The following is a 15,001-nucleotide window of genomic DNA, read 5'->3' on the forward strand; positions in this document are numbered from 1 at the left end:
GGCTGATGGTGGTGCGGAACACCTGATGGAAACCGATTTTGAGATCCAAGTTGGAATTGGAAGAGATGACAATTTTTTAGTGCTTTTTAAAAATAAAATATAGTGATGTTTTTCAATCATTATTATTTTAAAATTTAAAATTTTGACAATATTAACAAAACACTAACTTTGTTCACAGAGGAAGCAAATATGGTTTTAAAATTTAATGGATCAAAATGAAAAAATTATGACATTTAGCTTTAAAAAAAACAAGGTAAATATTACGAGTTCACTTTTGACTTTTTTTTATATCCCCATCTTATTTAAATAACTTAAAAATAGTAAAAAAATCCTTTTTATTTTTACAAATATCTTGTGTGTGACTTAAGTTTTCGATATAAATTTAAAAATTCATTTTTCATTTTTAAAATATAAATTTTAGTTACATGTTTTAAGTGTTCTCGGTGATTATTTTCCGTTAAAATAAAAATTATTTAATAATATACTTTTATATTATAAATTAGAATATAAACTCAAAGAGAAAATTTCTTATTAGTTTCACTCTCAATTAGATATTTTAATATTTCTTTATGTGTTTTTCATATGCTAACTACATAATTAGCCAAAATAATTGTATCTCAAATTTCAACTATTTTAAGTTATCCTCGTGTCATCTTTCCATGTATATTTGATCTTTTGTTGTCCATTTCAATTTATCTTTCACAAAAAAAATACTTTATTACAAAATTTAATAGTAAAATAATAACTTTATCATAATTTAAATTACTTATTATACATCTAAAATATAATTTACATATTTAAAAATATTTATTAATATAAATTTTAATTTAAAAACAAAAAAGTATAAAAAACCTGCTCCTAAAGTTACATTTTAAAACAACTTTACAATTTTGGCTTAATGACATTTTTTACCTTTAATTTTTTATTTTTTTATTTTATCCCAACAACAATTTGACATATTTTACCTCAAATTTTTAACAAATTTAGAGATTTTATCCTCATTTTTTTTACTTTTAATATAATTTCATTTTTTTAAAAAAAATTGGCCAATTTTGCATTTAGTTTTTTATTTTTTTGATAAATTTTACCTTCAATCTTTATGTTTATTAATAAAAAATGACTGACGATAAAATTTATAATTTTTTTAAAAGTTGGAATAAAATATACGAAATTAAAAAATTAGAAGTAAAATTTATCCAAAATAAAAAAAATGGAGGTTAAAAATGCAAAAGGCTACAATTTTTAAAATCCAAAGCTCAACACATCCACCTAGTCCCAATATCGTTGTTGAGCATGAGTGTTAATTGTTGGTAATTTCAATTTTGCCCCCGAAAAAGAAGTGGTTATCGAACAAAATGAGCATAGCGAAGCCTCCTAAACGCTTTGGTTTCTTCACCACCACCACCCTTCTTTCTCTCTCTCTCTTTCTAAAAACCAGAAACAACAAACACAAACCGAAAAGGCGAAAGGGGTTTTCCGAGTGAGATCTAGGGTTTCCATCGATTCGGAGAGAGGATATTGATCGAACGACCTCAGCGAGCAAGGACAGGAGGTGGAGTACTAGATCATGGATTCGGTGCCTTCGAATTCGCATGGAAACCTCGATGAGCAGATTTCTCAGCTCATGCAGTGCAAACCCTTGTCCGAGCAAGAGGTAACGTTGTTCCCGAAACCGCTTCATCTCGCTCCGTTTTATTCCTTTCGTTATTAAGAAATGCGATGCGCGGATCGGGAAAATCTCTTGTTATTTGTCATCGGTTTTGGCTTTTTGCTCCAACTGCTTCTCGCGCATCGATCCGTGGCTTGTTGTATCGAAAATTGAATCAGTTCCTCTTTTTTGTGAAATCTGGTTTCTCTCGGAATTGGAATGGCGACTGGAGTGCGCGTTTGTTCGAATATTCCGTTAGATTTGCGGAATTCGTGGTAGCGATTCTAGTTTTCTTTTTTTTTTTTAAATTATTTTACATTGATTCTGAGTATATCATGTTATTGTGGTTTTTTAGTTTTAGACCTATTTCAATTGGTCGCAATTAATTATGCTTTTCTGCATTTAAGGCGTGGATATTTTAGATTGTTAACATTGACCGAGGATTATTTGAGGAGGAGGAATATATTTCCTTCTCTATGCTTGAGTGTGGTGTGTTGGTAAGGGTTTTATGATGAATTATATGATTTGTACGTTAATTTTTTATACGATAACTTGTTACCTGCCTTATTTGGGAGGGCAGTAAGTACTATGGAATGGATACTCCCTGTTAAGTCTGCAAGTTAGGAGCTATTGTTTGCTATGGAGTGTTGTTTATGAGTTATGAGTCTATGCTTATTGCTTAAGGAGGGGTTAGTTTTCTTTTTTGTCCCTAGTTGGTTGGCATTGGTTTTTGAAGTAATTTAGGCAGAGTTTTCGGTCTTGAGTCAGGAATACAGCTCTGACATTACATACGTTGGATGATGTTTGTCTTATTTTGGTACTTACGAAAAGCGGTTATTTGCACGTGTTAATAATTAATAAGTAATAAGTAAGAATATGGAAGGAGTCAGCAAAGCTGAAGGGAAATATTAAAAACTTCCGGTTCCTTGAATGCACTTGTTAATAATTAATAAGTAATAAGTAAGAATTCCGTGCTACTTTCTCCTACTGCCTATCTTGTAAAGCATCTGTATTCGTCAAGTTAAACATTTCCAATTAGTTTCACTTTCTTTCTGTTATTTGCACGTGTCATCGTATTTGATCGGTGGGATTCAGGGAGTTCAAAGAAAGTTCTACCTAGGTTTTTGTGGGTTCAGATCAATTTTCCTTTTTAGCAGAGTAAGTTACTAGTGGCAACCTGCGCTGCTTTTGTGGTGATGTGGGGCAGAGGATCCTATGACCACTTTAATGCTGCTGTTTTTTGTTTATTGTTTCTCACAGATCACAGCTGAGGTAGCGGTCTTTCACAGAAAAAATCACACCTATAGAATTCACAACAATGAACAGGATAAATCCTTGTTTTTTCTCTACCCTTCTAATTATGGCCATTGATTTTTTTTATTTTAGTTTTTATTTATTTTACAGTTTAAACTCTTTGCTGAATCAGAGGGATTTATGGTTGAAAACTTTGAATCTCTACATCCATTAAAATAAAAAAACCCAGCATTCCCACCCTCCGTTCACAATTCAGTGTTCTTTTGATGCGTTTTCCAGGTTTCTAACTAACACTTAAAAGCCCAAACCATAGTTGTCAATAGTGTGTGATTATTGTGAGACATTGTGTCATGGCCCTTGGCCGCTACAGAAAAGAATTAGTCTTCTTTCTGGAAATAGCCTTGCCATTGAGATAGTGTTGTGATTCTTTTTGATTTAGCAATCCAACTCTGATTTCACTTTGCACTTGTGTGTACAGGTAAGGGTCTTGTGTGATAAGGCAAAAGAGATTTTGATGGAAGAGAGCAATGTACAGGTGAGTCTGTGTGTATTTTTTATCATTTATGTTAGCCTGTTTATATTTGTGCTTTTCAGTGTAGGATTTTTTTAAATTGGTTCATATTTCACCAACATTGTTTGCATCAAGCCCCTTTTCCCTCTCAATTTGTGGCCTTTATCTATTAAGGAGGTCTTATTATCCACCCTTTATATTGGTTTTTACTTTGTTTAATATGTTTATTTGTAGGGCTTTAACTCATGATGATTTTGAATGACTGAGAAAACTAAAGACATTATTTCATTTGCCAATAATTGCAGCCTGTGAAAAGTCCTGTTACAATTTGTGGTGATATTCATGGGCAATTCCATGATCTTGCAGAGCTTTTTCGCATTGGAGGGAAGGTATTCTTTATGATTGACGTTTTTACATTCAACATGTATTAATTAAATTTGTGACACGTTGACTACATAGATTTATATGTATGAAATATGTAGTACTTGGAAAACCAGGAAATTCCATGCTCCTTAGTGTTGTATTGTGAAATTAGGTTTGGCCTACTTCTTATTTCATAGCAGAAAGTCTAATTTTTAATTGAGAAACAAACTGCAGTGTTTATTGCCAATCAGTTACATAGTCTCTCATTGTCTTATTTCAAATTTGAGAACTAATGTGCTATGTGCTTATTTTATTCTTGATTGAAACCATTATTTTTTAGCATCTCATCCTTGCATATTTAAATATTTTTTTGCTTCTAGTTGAAATATGGAACCTCTTTGTTAAATACTGATTCTTGTTACCTTTTTTTGTTGGTAGTGTCCAGATACAAATTACTTGTTTATGGGAGATTATGTTGATCGTGGCTATTATTCTGTCGAAACTGTTACGGTAAATATGAAATATTTTACTTAATTATTTTTTTGGTATTCAACTTGGTTCTGAAAATGTTTTTATTTTATTTATTTTTTACAAGTCATCATGGGATTATTTGGTTTGGATGTTCTAGTGAAATCTTATAGGTCTTAGACTAATTGACCAAGCTTGAATTATATGTTTTTTTATCAGTGATTTAATATCTGTTTAGTGGATTAGAAAATTACTTAGTTTATCAGTAGTAGTTTTTTACCTCAAAATTTCTGTTTTCTGGACCATAATTCTAATATTCCTTTCTGTGTCATACTCCTACAGTGAGAATGATTCACTACTATTCATGCTATGTGCCATGTGGGGGTTATTGGAATTATTGGGTGCCACTATTAAACTTTTCGTGGTTGTGCACTGTGCTATCCAAAATAAAAAGCACCATGATTTTGTATGTGTAAATCATGCATTATGTCTGTAGTATAAGTGGGATACCATTGTAATACGCCGACATATAAGTAAACATTGCGGAGCAAAAAAAAATTAAATTAAACATTAACATGCAGAGATGTGTATGACATTCAAACTGAGTTTGAGGTACAAGTTGATAATGCTATTTTTTAATTGCGTATTTTAGATTGTGTATATTTTGCTTCCATATGGTATTTGTTTTGTAACATTTTTGGTGCTAATTAAGTCATAATGCAGCTTTTGGTTGCCCTTAAAGTGCGTTATCGTCAGCGTATTACTATTCTGAGGGGAAATCATGAAAGTCGCCAGGTCTGTTCTTTTTTAAATCATGACCTTCCTGTTAGTAGTGGATTATAGATTAGATTAGATTTAAAATCCTATTTTGGTAATCGGAGGCATGGTCATTTGGTCAGTATCAGTTGAGTTTTGACAGATTTTTTCTTATCAATATGCTACCCGTAAGTTCATATTGCTGCAATGTTGCCAATCAAATGCTTTCACACATCCAGATGAAAGAAATTCTGTAGTATTTTGGGAACCAAATAAGCTTGTATTAAAAAATGATACCATTGATTTGATAAAGTAGTTGGAGTTTGACTTAATTGTTTGTTCAGTTGTTTTTGTATGCTTTAGCTTTGAATGATAATGGCTGATCTTACCTATCTGTTGCAGATTACTCAAGTTTATGGGTTTTATGATGAGTGCCTGCGGAAGTAAGTACCTGCTAAGTTCATGGCTGAGGATAAGCAATTATAAATTGCAAAATGATACCAAATTAATTTTGACTGAAAGTTGATCTGGAATTCATATTATTTTGCTTTTCTTTTCCATTTTTAATCCTTTATATATATTTTGCTTCTTTTTATAACTTTCATTCTTGAAGTTGTGCAATCCTATATTGGTGAATATTTTTATTTCATTTGCAGGTATGGTAGTGCTAATGTTTGGAAGATCTTTACCGATTTGTTTGACTACTTTCCGTTGACAGCATTGGTTAGTATACTATTACATAATTTTTGGAAAGGATTGTGGGATATTTTGTTAGATTGTCATTTTTCTCAGGTCCAAGGTAGTTTGTTCAATTCAATGATCCTGGGCACCCTTATTATGCTGGCTTGCATTTAAGATTACACCATGGTGGAATTGGCTGCTATCGCTGTGCTGTATTGTGGAATCTGTTGGAGCAGATGACCCTATTTCCACCTGATTGGGAACCATTTCAGATGACCTGGTGAATGAAAAACTGAATGTTGCCAACTGAGATTCTAGGTCTAGTTGACCAATTTCGGAAAGAAAAAAACCTTGAAGTTTCATCTCATGTGACATCAATTCAATCCAATTTTTCTAACTATTCAATCTTGTTCAAACTCATCTAGTCCTGTCTGTTATTTGATCTCATTTCAAAGTCATGTCTTTATCTGTTTTGGAGCTTTCTTTTGAAGTTCTTTGCTCTGTTTGTGTTCTAGTTGGCTGGAGCATCCTTCTGATCTATTTGTGCTCTGCCTGCTATGTGGAAGCCATGGCTGTCTGAAGAAGCTTGCATTTTTTTGTTTCTGGAACCTAAGAAATGAGGATCTTTGGACTGAAATTTTATGTTCCGTCTCCTTCAGCATCTTATATTTTTATAATTACTATCAATATAAAAGTAGATTGAAACATTAATAATTTTTAATAACAGAAATATGAATTTATATGCTATTATGCTCTCACACATATATTAAGAATTTTGTATGATCTTATGATCCTTGCTAAGGTTCCATGATTTATGATCTTTAGCCCTTCCTGATCCTAAGCAGGATCTTGATTTAATGACCTTGTCTAGTTCCATGTGCATTTTGTCCTTGGTACTTCGAATTCAATATGCTTCTTTTTTAGCTGTGTCTAGTGTAATTGTGTCTCTTCTTTTTTATTAAGCTTCGTGATATGCTGCTCAATCAAATGCATTTCACTGGATTTCTAGTTTTTCAATAATTGAGTATTGCTAAAGTGTGATATGTTAACTTTCATAGGTTGAATCTGAAATATTTTGTCTTCATGGTGGGTTGTCGCCATCTATTGAAACCCTGGATAACATACGTAATTTTGATCGCGTACAAGAAGTTCCTCATGAGGGACCCATGTGTGATCTTCTATGGTCTGATCCAGATGATCGTTGTGGTTGGGGCATCTCTCCTAGAGGTGCTGGATATACCTTTGGCCAGGTAGTCCTGTTTGTTATGTATCAAGCTTGTATTGTTTTCATCTGTCACCATTACTTTTTTTTATTGCTTATGCAACTTGCTTTTGTAGGACATATCTGAGCAATTTAACCATACCAATAACTTGAAGCTGATTGCTAGAGCTCACCAGCTGGTTATGGAAGGATATAACTGGGGACATGTAAATACTTGATATCATTTTGTTTGTTCTTATATTCATTTGTTGTGGTAAATGGTTGATTTATAGTCCTGTTGCAGGATCAAAAGGTGGTTACTATATTTAGTGCACCTAACTATTGTTATCGTTGTGGGAATATGGCATCAATTCTTGAGGTTGATGACTGCAAAGGACACACATTCATTCAGGTTGAGCTTCCTTCTTTTCGTCATCTACTCAAGTAATATGTTGGATCTTAACTCTTTTCTAGTCTTTTGTACATATATTAATTTTTTTAATCTCAGTTTGAGCCAGCTCCAAGGAGGGGAGAGCCAGATGTAACCAGGAGAACGCCTGATTACTTCCTATGATACTATTTTGGTTGAGTTGCTGTTACCAGCACAGCAACCAATGCCATGCAGTAATGTGCAAGCTCATCTACTTGTCCAAATCAGAGCCATGAATCATATTGATACTTATATTTTTGAAGTTAGGCTTCGCTGGATGTGTTATTTAGTTGAATTATAACTGAATCTTTCCAAGAGGAAGCTGAGCAGCAGGCGATGCAATTGTGGGCATGTGTATCATTCCAGCTTGCAATGTATCAATTTAATGTTTTTTCCCCATTTTTTCCTTTTCTATTTTTTGCAACTCTCTTGACCTTTCTTTTCTCAATTTAGGATTATTGTTAAGGGGGTGGGTTTCTGTAGATGGATAATGCTTTTAACATATCTTTTAATGGTGTTTTATGATTTTTTACCCGTCTTGTGAGAATTATATTCTAATAGGTAGTCTTGTTTTTACATGAAATGTCGTTTCATTTTCCAATTATTTAGAGTGTGATGGAGGCATCTGTGATGAGTTTAAGGTAATATGATTGATAAGGATGTTCTTTCTCCGCTAACCTTAGTGAAAATTAAATGAGTTTTTCTAACTACTTAATGACTTGATAAATTTTATATTTAAGTTAATATGATCTGTTCTTAATTAACTAAATGCCGCCATTATCGTATTTTGGCAGATATTTCATATTTTCTACTCAGTCAATGAATAATAATTTGGGCCTTGCAATTTGTAACTGTTCAATTTCAGTATGGATCTCAGATGTATGTTGCTGTGATTTTGCAGATATATCATACTTCCTACTCGGTCAATAAATAATTATTTGCTGTCCTCTGCAACATTTTATTGACTTTTTTTGGTACACTGGGAAAAGTTTTTTATTCACTGTTCAATTTCAGAATGGATTTCTCATTGGTTGCAAGTCTATTTTCAGAAACTGTTGGAGAATGAGGTTGAGATGGGTGGACGCACTGTTATTGAATGATGAAATTGAATCCAGACACTGGTCATGTGGGAGATCTAGAATAAGCTAGAGATTACATCAGATGTTCGTCAAGTTGTCAGAATCGTTGTCTCGTATCGCATAGCACACATGCAAATCCTAAGCAGCTAACTATACGATCTTTACTGTTCATGAGATGATTCATTAATTGGTTTGAGAGAATGTAATGGGTAATACTCAATGCTCATCCCATTTTTTGGGTGGATGTGTGTAGTAAGAAAAGTGAGAGAAGAAAAACGAAAAGTGGAGAAAAAATAATAAATGGTGTGAAAATAATAAATGTAATAAATCCATTTTGGGATAGAATTGTGATCAGAGATAGAGATAGGAAGAAAAGAGATGGAAAGTGAGTATATATTTATGATAATTCCGTTGTTTCCTTCATTTAAGCTCCCATAAATATAATGCTGAAACAGGATTGATCGTCCACTAAAGCAGAAGACAGATCTTTAGTAGTCCTTGGTGAGCTCACTTGGGTCAATTGCTTGCTGATTTTGGGTTTCATGTTTCCGGCCACATACATTATTGCCTCAAAACCAGCTTTTCATGAGCGAATGAATCCCAGAACTTATTGCCATTTTGTTTGTAAAATTTAGATAGCAGCAGATGTTATTAAATTGGTTCATGTTCATACGCCTACACAGTTGGTTGATTTTCTAACCGAACCTTTGCCTTTATCGCTGTTATGAATTCATATCCACGATGGATCTTCAGAATCTCTTCTCCCCATCTTGAGTGGGAGTATTAGCATAACTGTAATCAGTTATCTACTTTCAGTCACTAGGAAGTTCGTTATATTAGCATAAGCTGCATTTTTAAAATTTGTCTCACCCACATGTAATGGTTGTACCCATATTTCATTTGTACTTGTGTTTCCTTAATTGTTATTGGTATTTAAACTGAAATTTAACCGACTTTTTTAAGAAAAGAGAAATGGAAGAAATAAAATTCTCCCTCCATTAGAGAAAAAAAAACTAATGGAAAGAGATTTCAAGACCTTCATTTCTCTTCTCCATCCCTTCAAACTCCTTAACCGAATAAAATAAACAATTTTTATCAAAATCTCATTCCCCTTTTCCATTCCTTTCCAGCCAAAGAGTACGTAAGAAACACTTAAAATGAGCACTATACAACTATAATGGTCACGGTATTGATAATTGTAAGTTACACCTGGTTTAAAAATTAAACCACTTCACAAACGACAAAAAAGTACAATGTTACATATCACTTGGTAACTTTGGACCTAGTGTAATAGGCTTAAATGCAGCTAACACCACAGAAACTTTACATGCAAGAAATCCCATCATTCCAACTATGAGATCTTTTGGTGTTAGCATCAGTTCAAGATCTCCAGAGCTATATCTTGATGCAATTACAGCCAAGCCTATAGCCAATGCCACACTTGCTATTGGACCCTTCACTCCTCTGAACAGTGCATCAGTTCTTCCCTTGTCATTGGTGATTAATTCTGAAGCTGGCAATTCATCCACAGATCTCTGCAATAGTAGCAGATACAAGAAGCCTCCAATCCCACCAATCAAGAAAGCAATCCCAGCATTTTCCCCAGCTGAGAGGGAAGCAACTGATGTACCGAATAGTGTCAACATAGCATCATAAAATAACAATGAGAACTTCAAATCTGCATATTCCTTCATGCTCTCTTCATTTGAGATCTTAGGACTTGAGAACAAGGTAGGGTCATTAAGTCCTTTGTTGAAGATGCTTATGGGATCAATCCCTTCCAGCTCAGTCACAAGGCTAGGTCTTAATTCCAACATGGACAGATCAGTTCCCTCACCAAGCAACACATCATCAATCTGAAAGTCATACTGGAAGCCAGTGTAACTTGTTACCCCATCTTCCAGTCCTGATGGTTTCCCTTCACAGCTAATAACCATTAAGGATACACTTCCTAGGCGCCACTGACCTGACCTTAGAGACAGAAGAAGGGTGTTGTTAGAAAGTCTAGGTTTAAACAGATAAATATGGGATGAACTCATGATTGTACCAACAATTAGTTCTTCATGTTTCACAGAGAGCATATATTGGTTGCATAATGGTTTTAAAAACTGGAATTTGAGTCTAAGAAGCCAGAAGAAATATAACAGTATACTGGCTTCCTAGCTAAGAATGCAGAAGGGATATTTTTTCCTCGGTACCTAAAAACAAGTTTGTCGGCAGGAGTGTTAATAACTCATTCTCTAATACACTTTATTCTACTGGTTAAAAATTATTAGAAACTACAAAATCACGAGTAAGACTTGTCAAATAAGAAGCCAAACCTACAAATTTTATGATTTCTAATAAATTTCAACTAATGATAGTGTATTAAAAAAAGTGTTAGGGAGTATATTGTTAGCATTTCACTTGTGGGTAGACAAGCTTGTTAATCAAGGCACTTCAAAATTGTAGGCCAGGGATGATGTCTATGAACATTTTAATCACTCGAAAACAAATAAACAATAATAATATACCTGATTCAACACTGACCCAAAGAGCCTCAAGTCGTGCAATTTTAGGACCCTCAAAAATGAATTCATCTAAAGAACCTCTTTGGAAATGAAGCATGTCAATATTAGTCATATCCCCTGATTCTGTAGAACGACCCATCATCAAACTCACAGGGATCCTTTGCAATATAGAATTTCCGTTTTCATCTATCAAGCATAGTAGAAGTCCAGCACTTAAGTCACTAATAGCTGAGCCATAAGCGTTGCTTGTAACTAACTTGACCCTAAATAAAGATTTGGATCCATCCTCCTTCAAAGATGACGAAATGTTTTCTACTGATGTATTTGTATACACTTTCACTTCAGAGGCTGGCAAGAGATGTGAAGGCCTAGCATAGCTCTGAAAATCTGTGGCAGGAACATCAGAGATTGATGAATAAACTAAAATATTATTCAACATCGATCACAAGTACTTCTTTAGAACATTAGTGACCAAATTGTCTACCTTAGTGGTCTTCATTGAAATGGTCTACAAGCTACACAATTAACAAATGATTTTCCTTATCGAAAGATGTGTTATTACATCATAACCCTTTCACTTACCCCCTTTCATCCCAAATTAAGGGTAAAAAAATAGAGAAACATTGCATGTGAAGAGAAAAGAAATTACTCGGGTCTACGTTTCAAATAAAGAAGTGCCTGACAAATAACATATATTAAAGTTAGTTGGCAGATAATCAATGGAACTACCTTTGAGGCTTTGATCAATCCCATAAATTAGAAAAGGGAAGTACTTTTTGGTCCAAAAAATGTGGAAAGCAATCCATGTTACTACTACCAGTCATTGGACACAACAAATACTAAACTGATTAGTTTTGCCAATTTAATAGAAGCTGGTTGAATCAAGCTTCATGTATGCATGACTCAATTTAAAGCTAAAAAAGAAATTAACTACAAAATTTTGAAATTTTACATAAATTACCATGTAGATACAGAAATCGGATGAAGCCAACACACTTACACAACCAAAAATCAACCAATTAGCTACATTGCCATAATCTTTTCCACTAAAATACCTTGCAAGTTGCAATGACAATTGCAGCATTAAAAATGTGAAGGATTTGATTAATAATACTTCACCCCACTAAAGCAAATGACGCAACTATATAATAATTGACTGTGAAGTCTGTGATCAAAAAATAATAATTGACTGTGAAGTCAGATCAAAATTAATAATTGATTGTGATCATTGATTCATTTAAAGTAGGGACTGCTGGCCAGATAGATGCATATCCATTTAAAGAGTAAACCGTATATTAACAACCAGCATGTACTTCATAACTGGAATAAATCCTCTCATTAGATTTTTGTACGACAAAACTATAAAAAAAATTACATTCGATTCTCCTAACTTTAGTGCAACAAGTCAATAGTTACAATCATCAATTGAGAAATTTAAAGATTAGATGATGATAAAATATTCAAATATATAATAAATAAGGAAATTATTTTAATCTTAACCGTTGATTTTCTAAGAGAAAATCATTGCTTTTGTCTATGCATGAAGTGAATCCACCAATTTAAAGGAGCAAAATCTTAAAAATTGTATTTCCATAAGTATTAAAACGATAAGATGCAATTAAAATCCGTTAAAAATTATATATATTATTAACAGAGAGGTACAGAGAATATCATCCCTTCCCATCATCTATCAATATCTAACCAAACCAAAATCGAAATTCATTTGGATGAAGCTAAAAGTTAAAAGTTTAGATTTTTAATAAATTTCTACAGAAATTGTTACGTGGGTACCTTGAAAATCAGAAGGAGAGAGTTTGGCTCGAACAGCAAAGCGTAAATTTCTGTTTTGGGTGGGAACCCTTCTTGTAGCTGAAGGTATCACAGTCCTCACAGGAATTCCCTCCATGCCTCTATACTCCAATTCAGGAATTGCAATGCAGTTTAGGCACGCAACTACAGACATTTGAATCCATGAGATAATCAAAGAGATAGTTATATTGTAATTATAAAATAAAGAGATCTCGTATGCAAGAAGCGTTTGTAGTCCAACGGTTAGGATAATTGCCTTCCAAGCAATAGACCCGGGTTCGACTCCCGGCAAACGCAATCTTTTTACTTGTTTATTTTCGTTCTTCCAAACAAGTATGAAATATATCTAATTGCATTTTTTTTTAAGTTTTAATGTTATATATTGATAAATTCAACAAAGCCACAACACCCCTACCCATAATTTGAATTCTCAAATAGCATTTCATTTGTTTACCCTCTTGTCAATTATCACTTATGTTATAGCACCTTGTGTGTGTTTGGTTAGGGGTGCATTCACTTAATAACTTACTTATGGAAGTCCTAAACGTTGGGAAAGTGCTAATGTGATGAACTTGGAATTGGAAATGGGAAGCATGTTACGTGTCTGAAAAGGGTATTAGGCACCGACTAAAGGCAATTATAGGTCAACTACTCTAAGAACCCAATAAAGGGATGGGGATGAAGTTGTACCTATCAATTAATTTGAGAAATAAGAAAACATTAATTGCCTCAAAGAAACTACGTGTATTGTATAAACCATTTTATTTAATTGTTTATGTCCAAATTATTTCAATTATACTATATTTTTTATTAGTATTAAATTTAATGTATAATACCTCCAAATAAAAATGTATAAATTAAACTTATATATAGAACACGTCTTGAATTTTCCTTTTAATTAAAATTATAATCAAAATATTTTTGATGAATTGTTGAACAATTTTAAATGTGAAATTAATCCATTCAAACATACTTTCAATTTTATTAAGTATGTTTGGAATGATTAATTTTACATTTAGTTGATAGATATCGTGTTTTTTTTATTAATATTATTGTGACTTTTTTTTTGTATTGACAATTGTATAATTAAAAAGCATAGTAAATAAGACTTTTAAATTAATTATTATGAAATTAAAAAATTTATCATCACAAATTATAATTAAATGTTAATGTATTTTTTAATTTATATATTAACATATGGACTATTTATTGTATTATTACTTCTTTTATTAATTCTAGCGTAACATATTTGATTAAGAATCTAAGATTGTGTTAGAAAAAAAGTAATACTTGTCTAAATTTTCTATAAAAAAATTAAAAATACATTCAAACCTTATTATCATACAATCAAATATATAAATTAATTGGTATGGGTTTTTTTTATTTGATAATGTATTTAAATTTAAATCCAAAATATACAGTCACATTAAATGTACATGTAATAGTAAAAAAATTATTATTATTATTATCATCATTATACCGTACGAACTAAGTTGTTATCGATCGAGATTATCTAGAATTAACAGAGATCTCATTCATTAATATTGCTTATTCGATGATAAAAAAATATTGTATGAATATAGTTCAATAAATTTGATGCATTATTTTTTATATAACAAAATTTGTTGCATTATGTAACAACACCACGCAGAGCTGCAGTATAATTTTAAACTCAAGATTTCGATCCGTCGCTATCACTATTCTGTATAGTTGCTATCACTCGTTATGATATTCCCTTCCTCAATCATATTAATATTACCCTCTTACACGTTAAGTTTTAAATATATTTTACACTTTTAACACAATAAATATTTTTCCCTCTTGTTTAATACTTATCATAAAAGATAATAAAATGATATAGTAAAAACATTTTCAACGTGAGTGCTTTGTAAGTTGTTTAACAAATTTTTATCATTGAAACAAATGACTTCATAATGTATTCCTGTAGTGAGTTATTTGTATAAGTAATTATTATTTAATTTATTCTTACCAAATAAATAATTATTTTTGATTAAAAAAATTAATCTGACTCAAGTTAAACATTTATTCTATCAACTTTAATATTGAAATAAATTTTTAAGTGAAAATTTTAAATCTATGTAACATTATAAGGTTCATAACTTTTAGATAAACAACTCATTTATCTAAAAGTTAGACAAATATTACTTAAAATAATTTATCTAAATAAGAGTACTTACATTAGTTATTTAACTTTAATTAATGTTGTGTAATTTTTTTTTCTCACGAGAATACATGATAAACATTGCTTATATGATCAACAATCATTATTT

General features: G+C 32.1%; 2 protein-coding genes and 1 non-coding gene across 3 annotated transcripts; 2 read left to right on the forward strand and 1 right to left on the reverse strand.

Annotated features, from left to right (window-relative positions):
• The first annotated feature begins 1,347 nt into the window (after window positions 1-1,347).
• LOC100798408 (serine/threonine-protein phosphatase PP2A catalytic subunit) lies at window positions 1,348-7,844 on the forward strand. Its single transcript, XM_003531189.5, has 11 exons — window positions 1,348-1,654; window positions 3,381-3,437; window positions 3,719-3,802; window positions 4,215-4,286; window positions 4,968-5,039; window positions 5,403-5,443; window positions 5,657-5,723; window positions 6,740-6,931; window positions 7,020-7,109; window positions 7,187-7,294; window positions 7,391-7,844. The coding sequence occupies exons 1-11, from the start codon at window positions 1,568-1,570 to the stop codon at window positions 7,454-7,456; spliced, it is 936 nt and encodes a 311-aa protein (XP_003531237.1). The 5' UTR covers window positions 1,348-1,567; the 3' UTR covers window positions 7,457-7,844.
• Window positions 7,845-9,604: 1,760 nt separating this feature from the next.
• Window positions 9,605-13,060, reverse strand: LOC100781807 (uncharacterized). Its single transcript, XM_003532699.5, has 3 exons — window positions 12,693-13,060; window positions 10,905-11,288; window positions 9,605-10,357 (listed from the first exon to the last, which is right to left on the reverse strand). The coding sequence occupies exons 1-3, from the start codon at window positions 12,862-12,864 to the stop codon at window positions 9,648-9,650; spliced, it is 1,266 nt and encodes a 421-aa protein (XP_003532747.1). The 5' UTR covers window positions 12,865-13,060; the 3' UTR covers window positions 9,605-9,647.
• TRNAG-UCC (transfer RNA glycine (anticodon UCC)) lies at window positions 12,936-13,007 on the forward strand. The gene has a single exon. It is a non-coding gene; the product is annotated as a tRNA-Gly (tRNA).
• Window positions 13,061-15,001: the final 1,941 nt, after the last annotated feature.

The sequence above is a fragment of the Glycine max genome, chromosome 8, assembly GCF_000004515.6.
Source record: "Glycine max cultivar Williams 82 chromosome 8, Glycine_max_v4.0, whole genome shotgun sequence".
Lineage (NCBI taxonomy): Eukaryota > Viridiplantae > Streptophyta > Magnoliopsida > Fabales > Fabaceae > Glycine > Glycine max.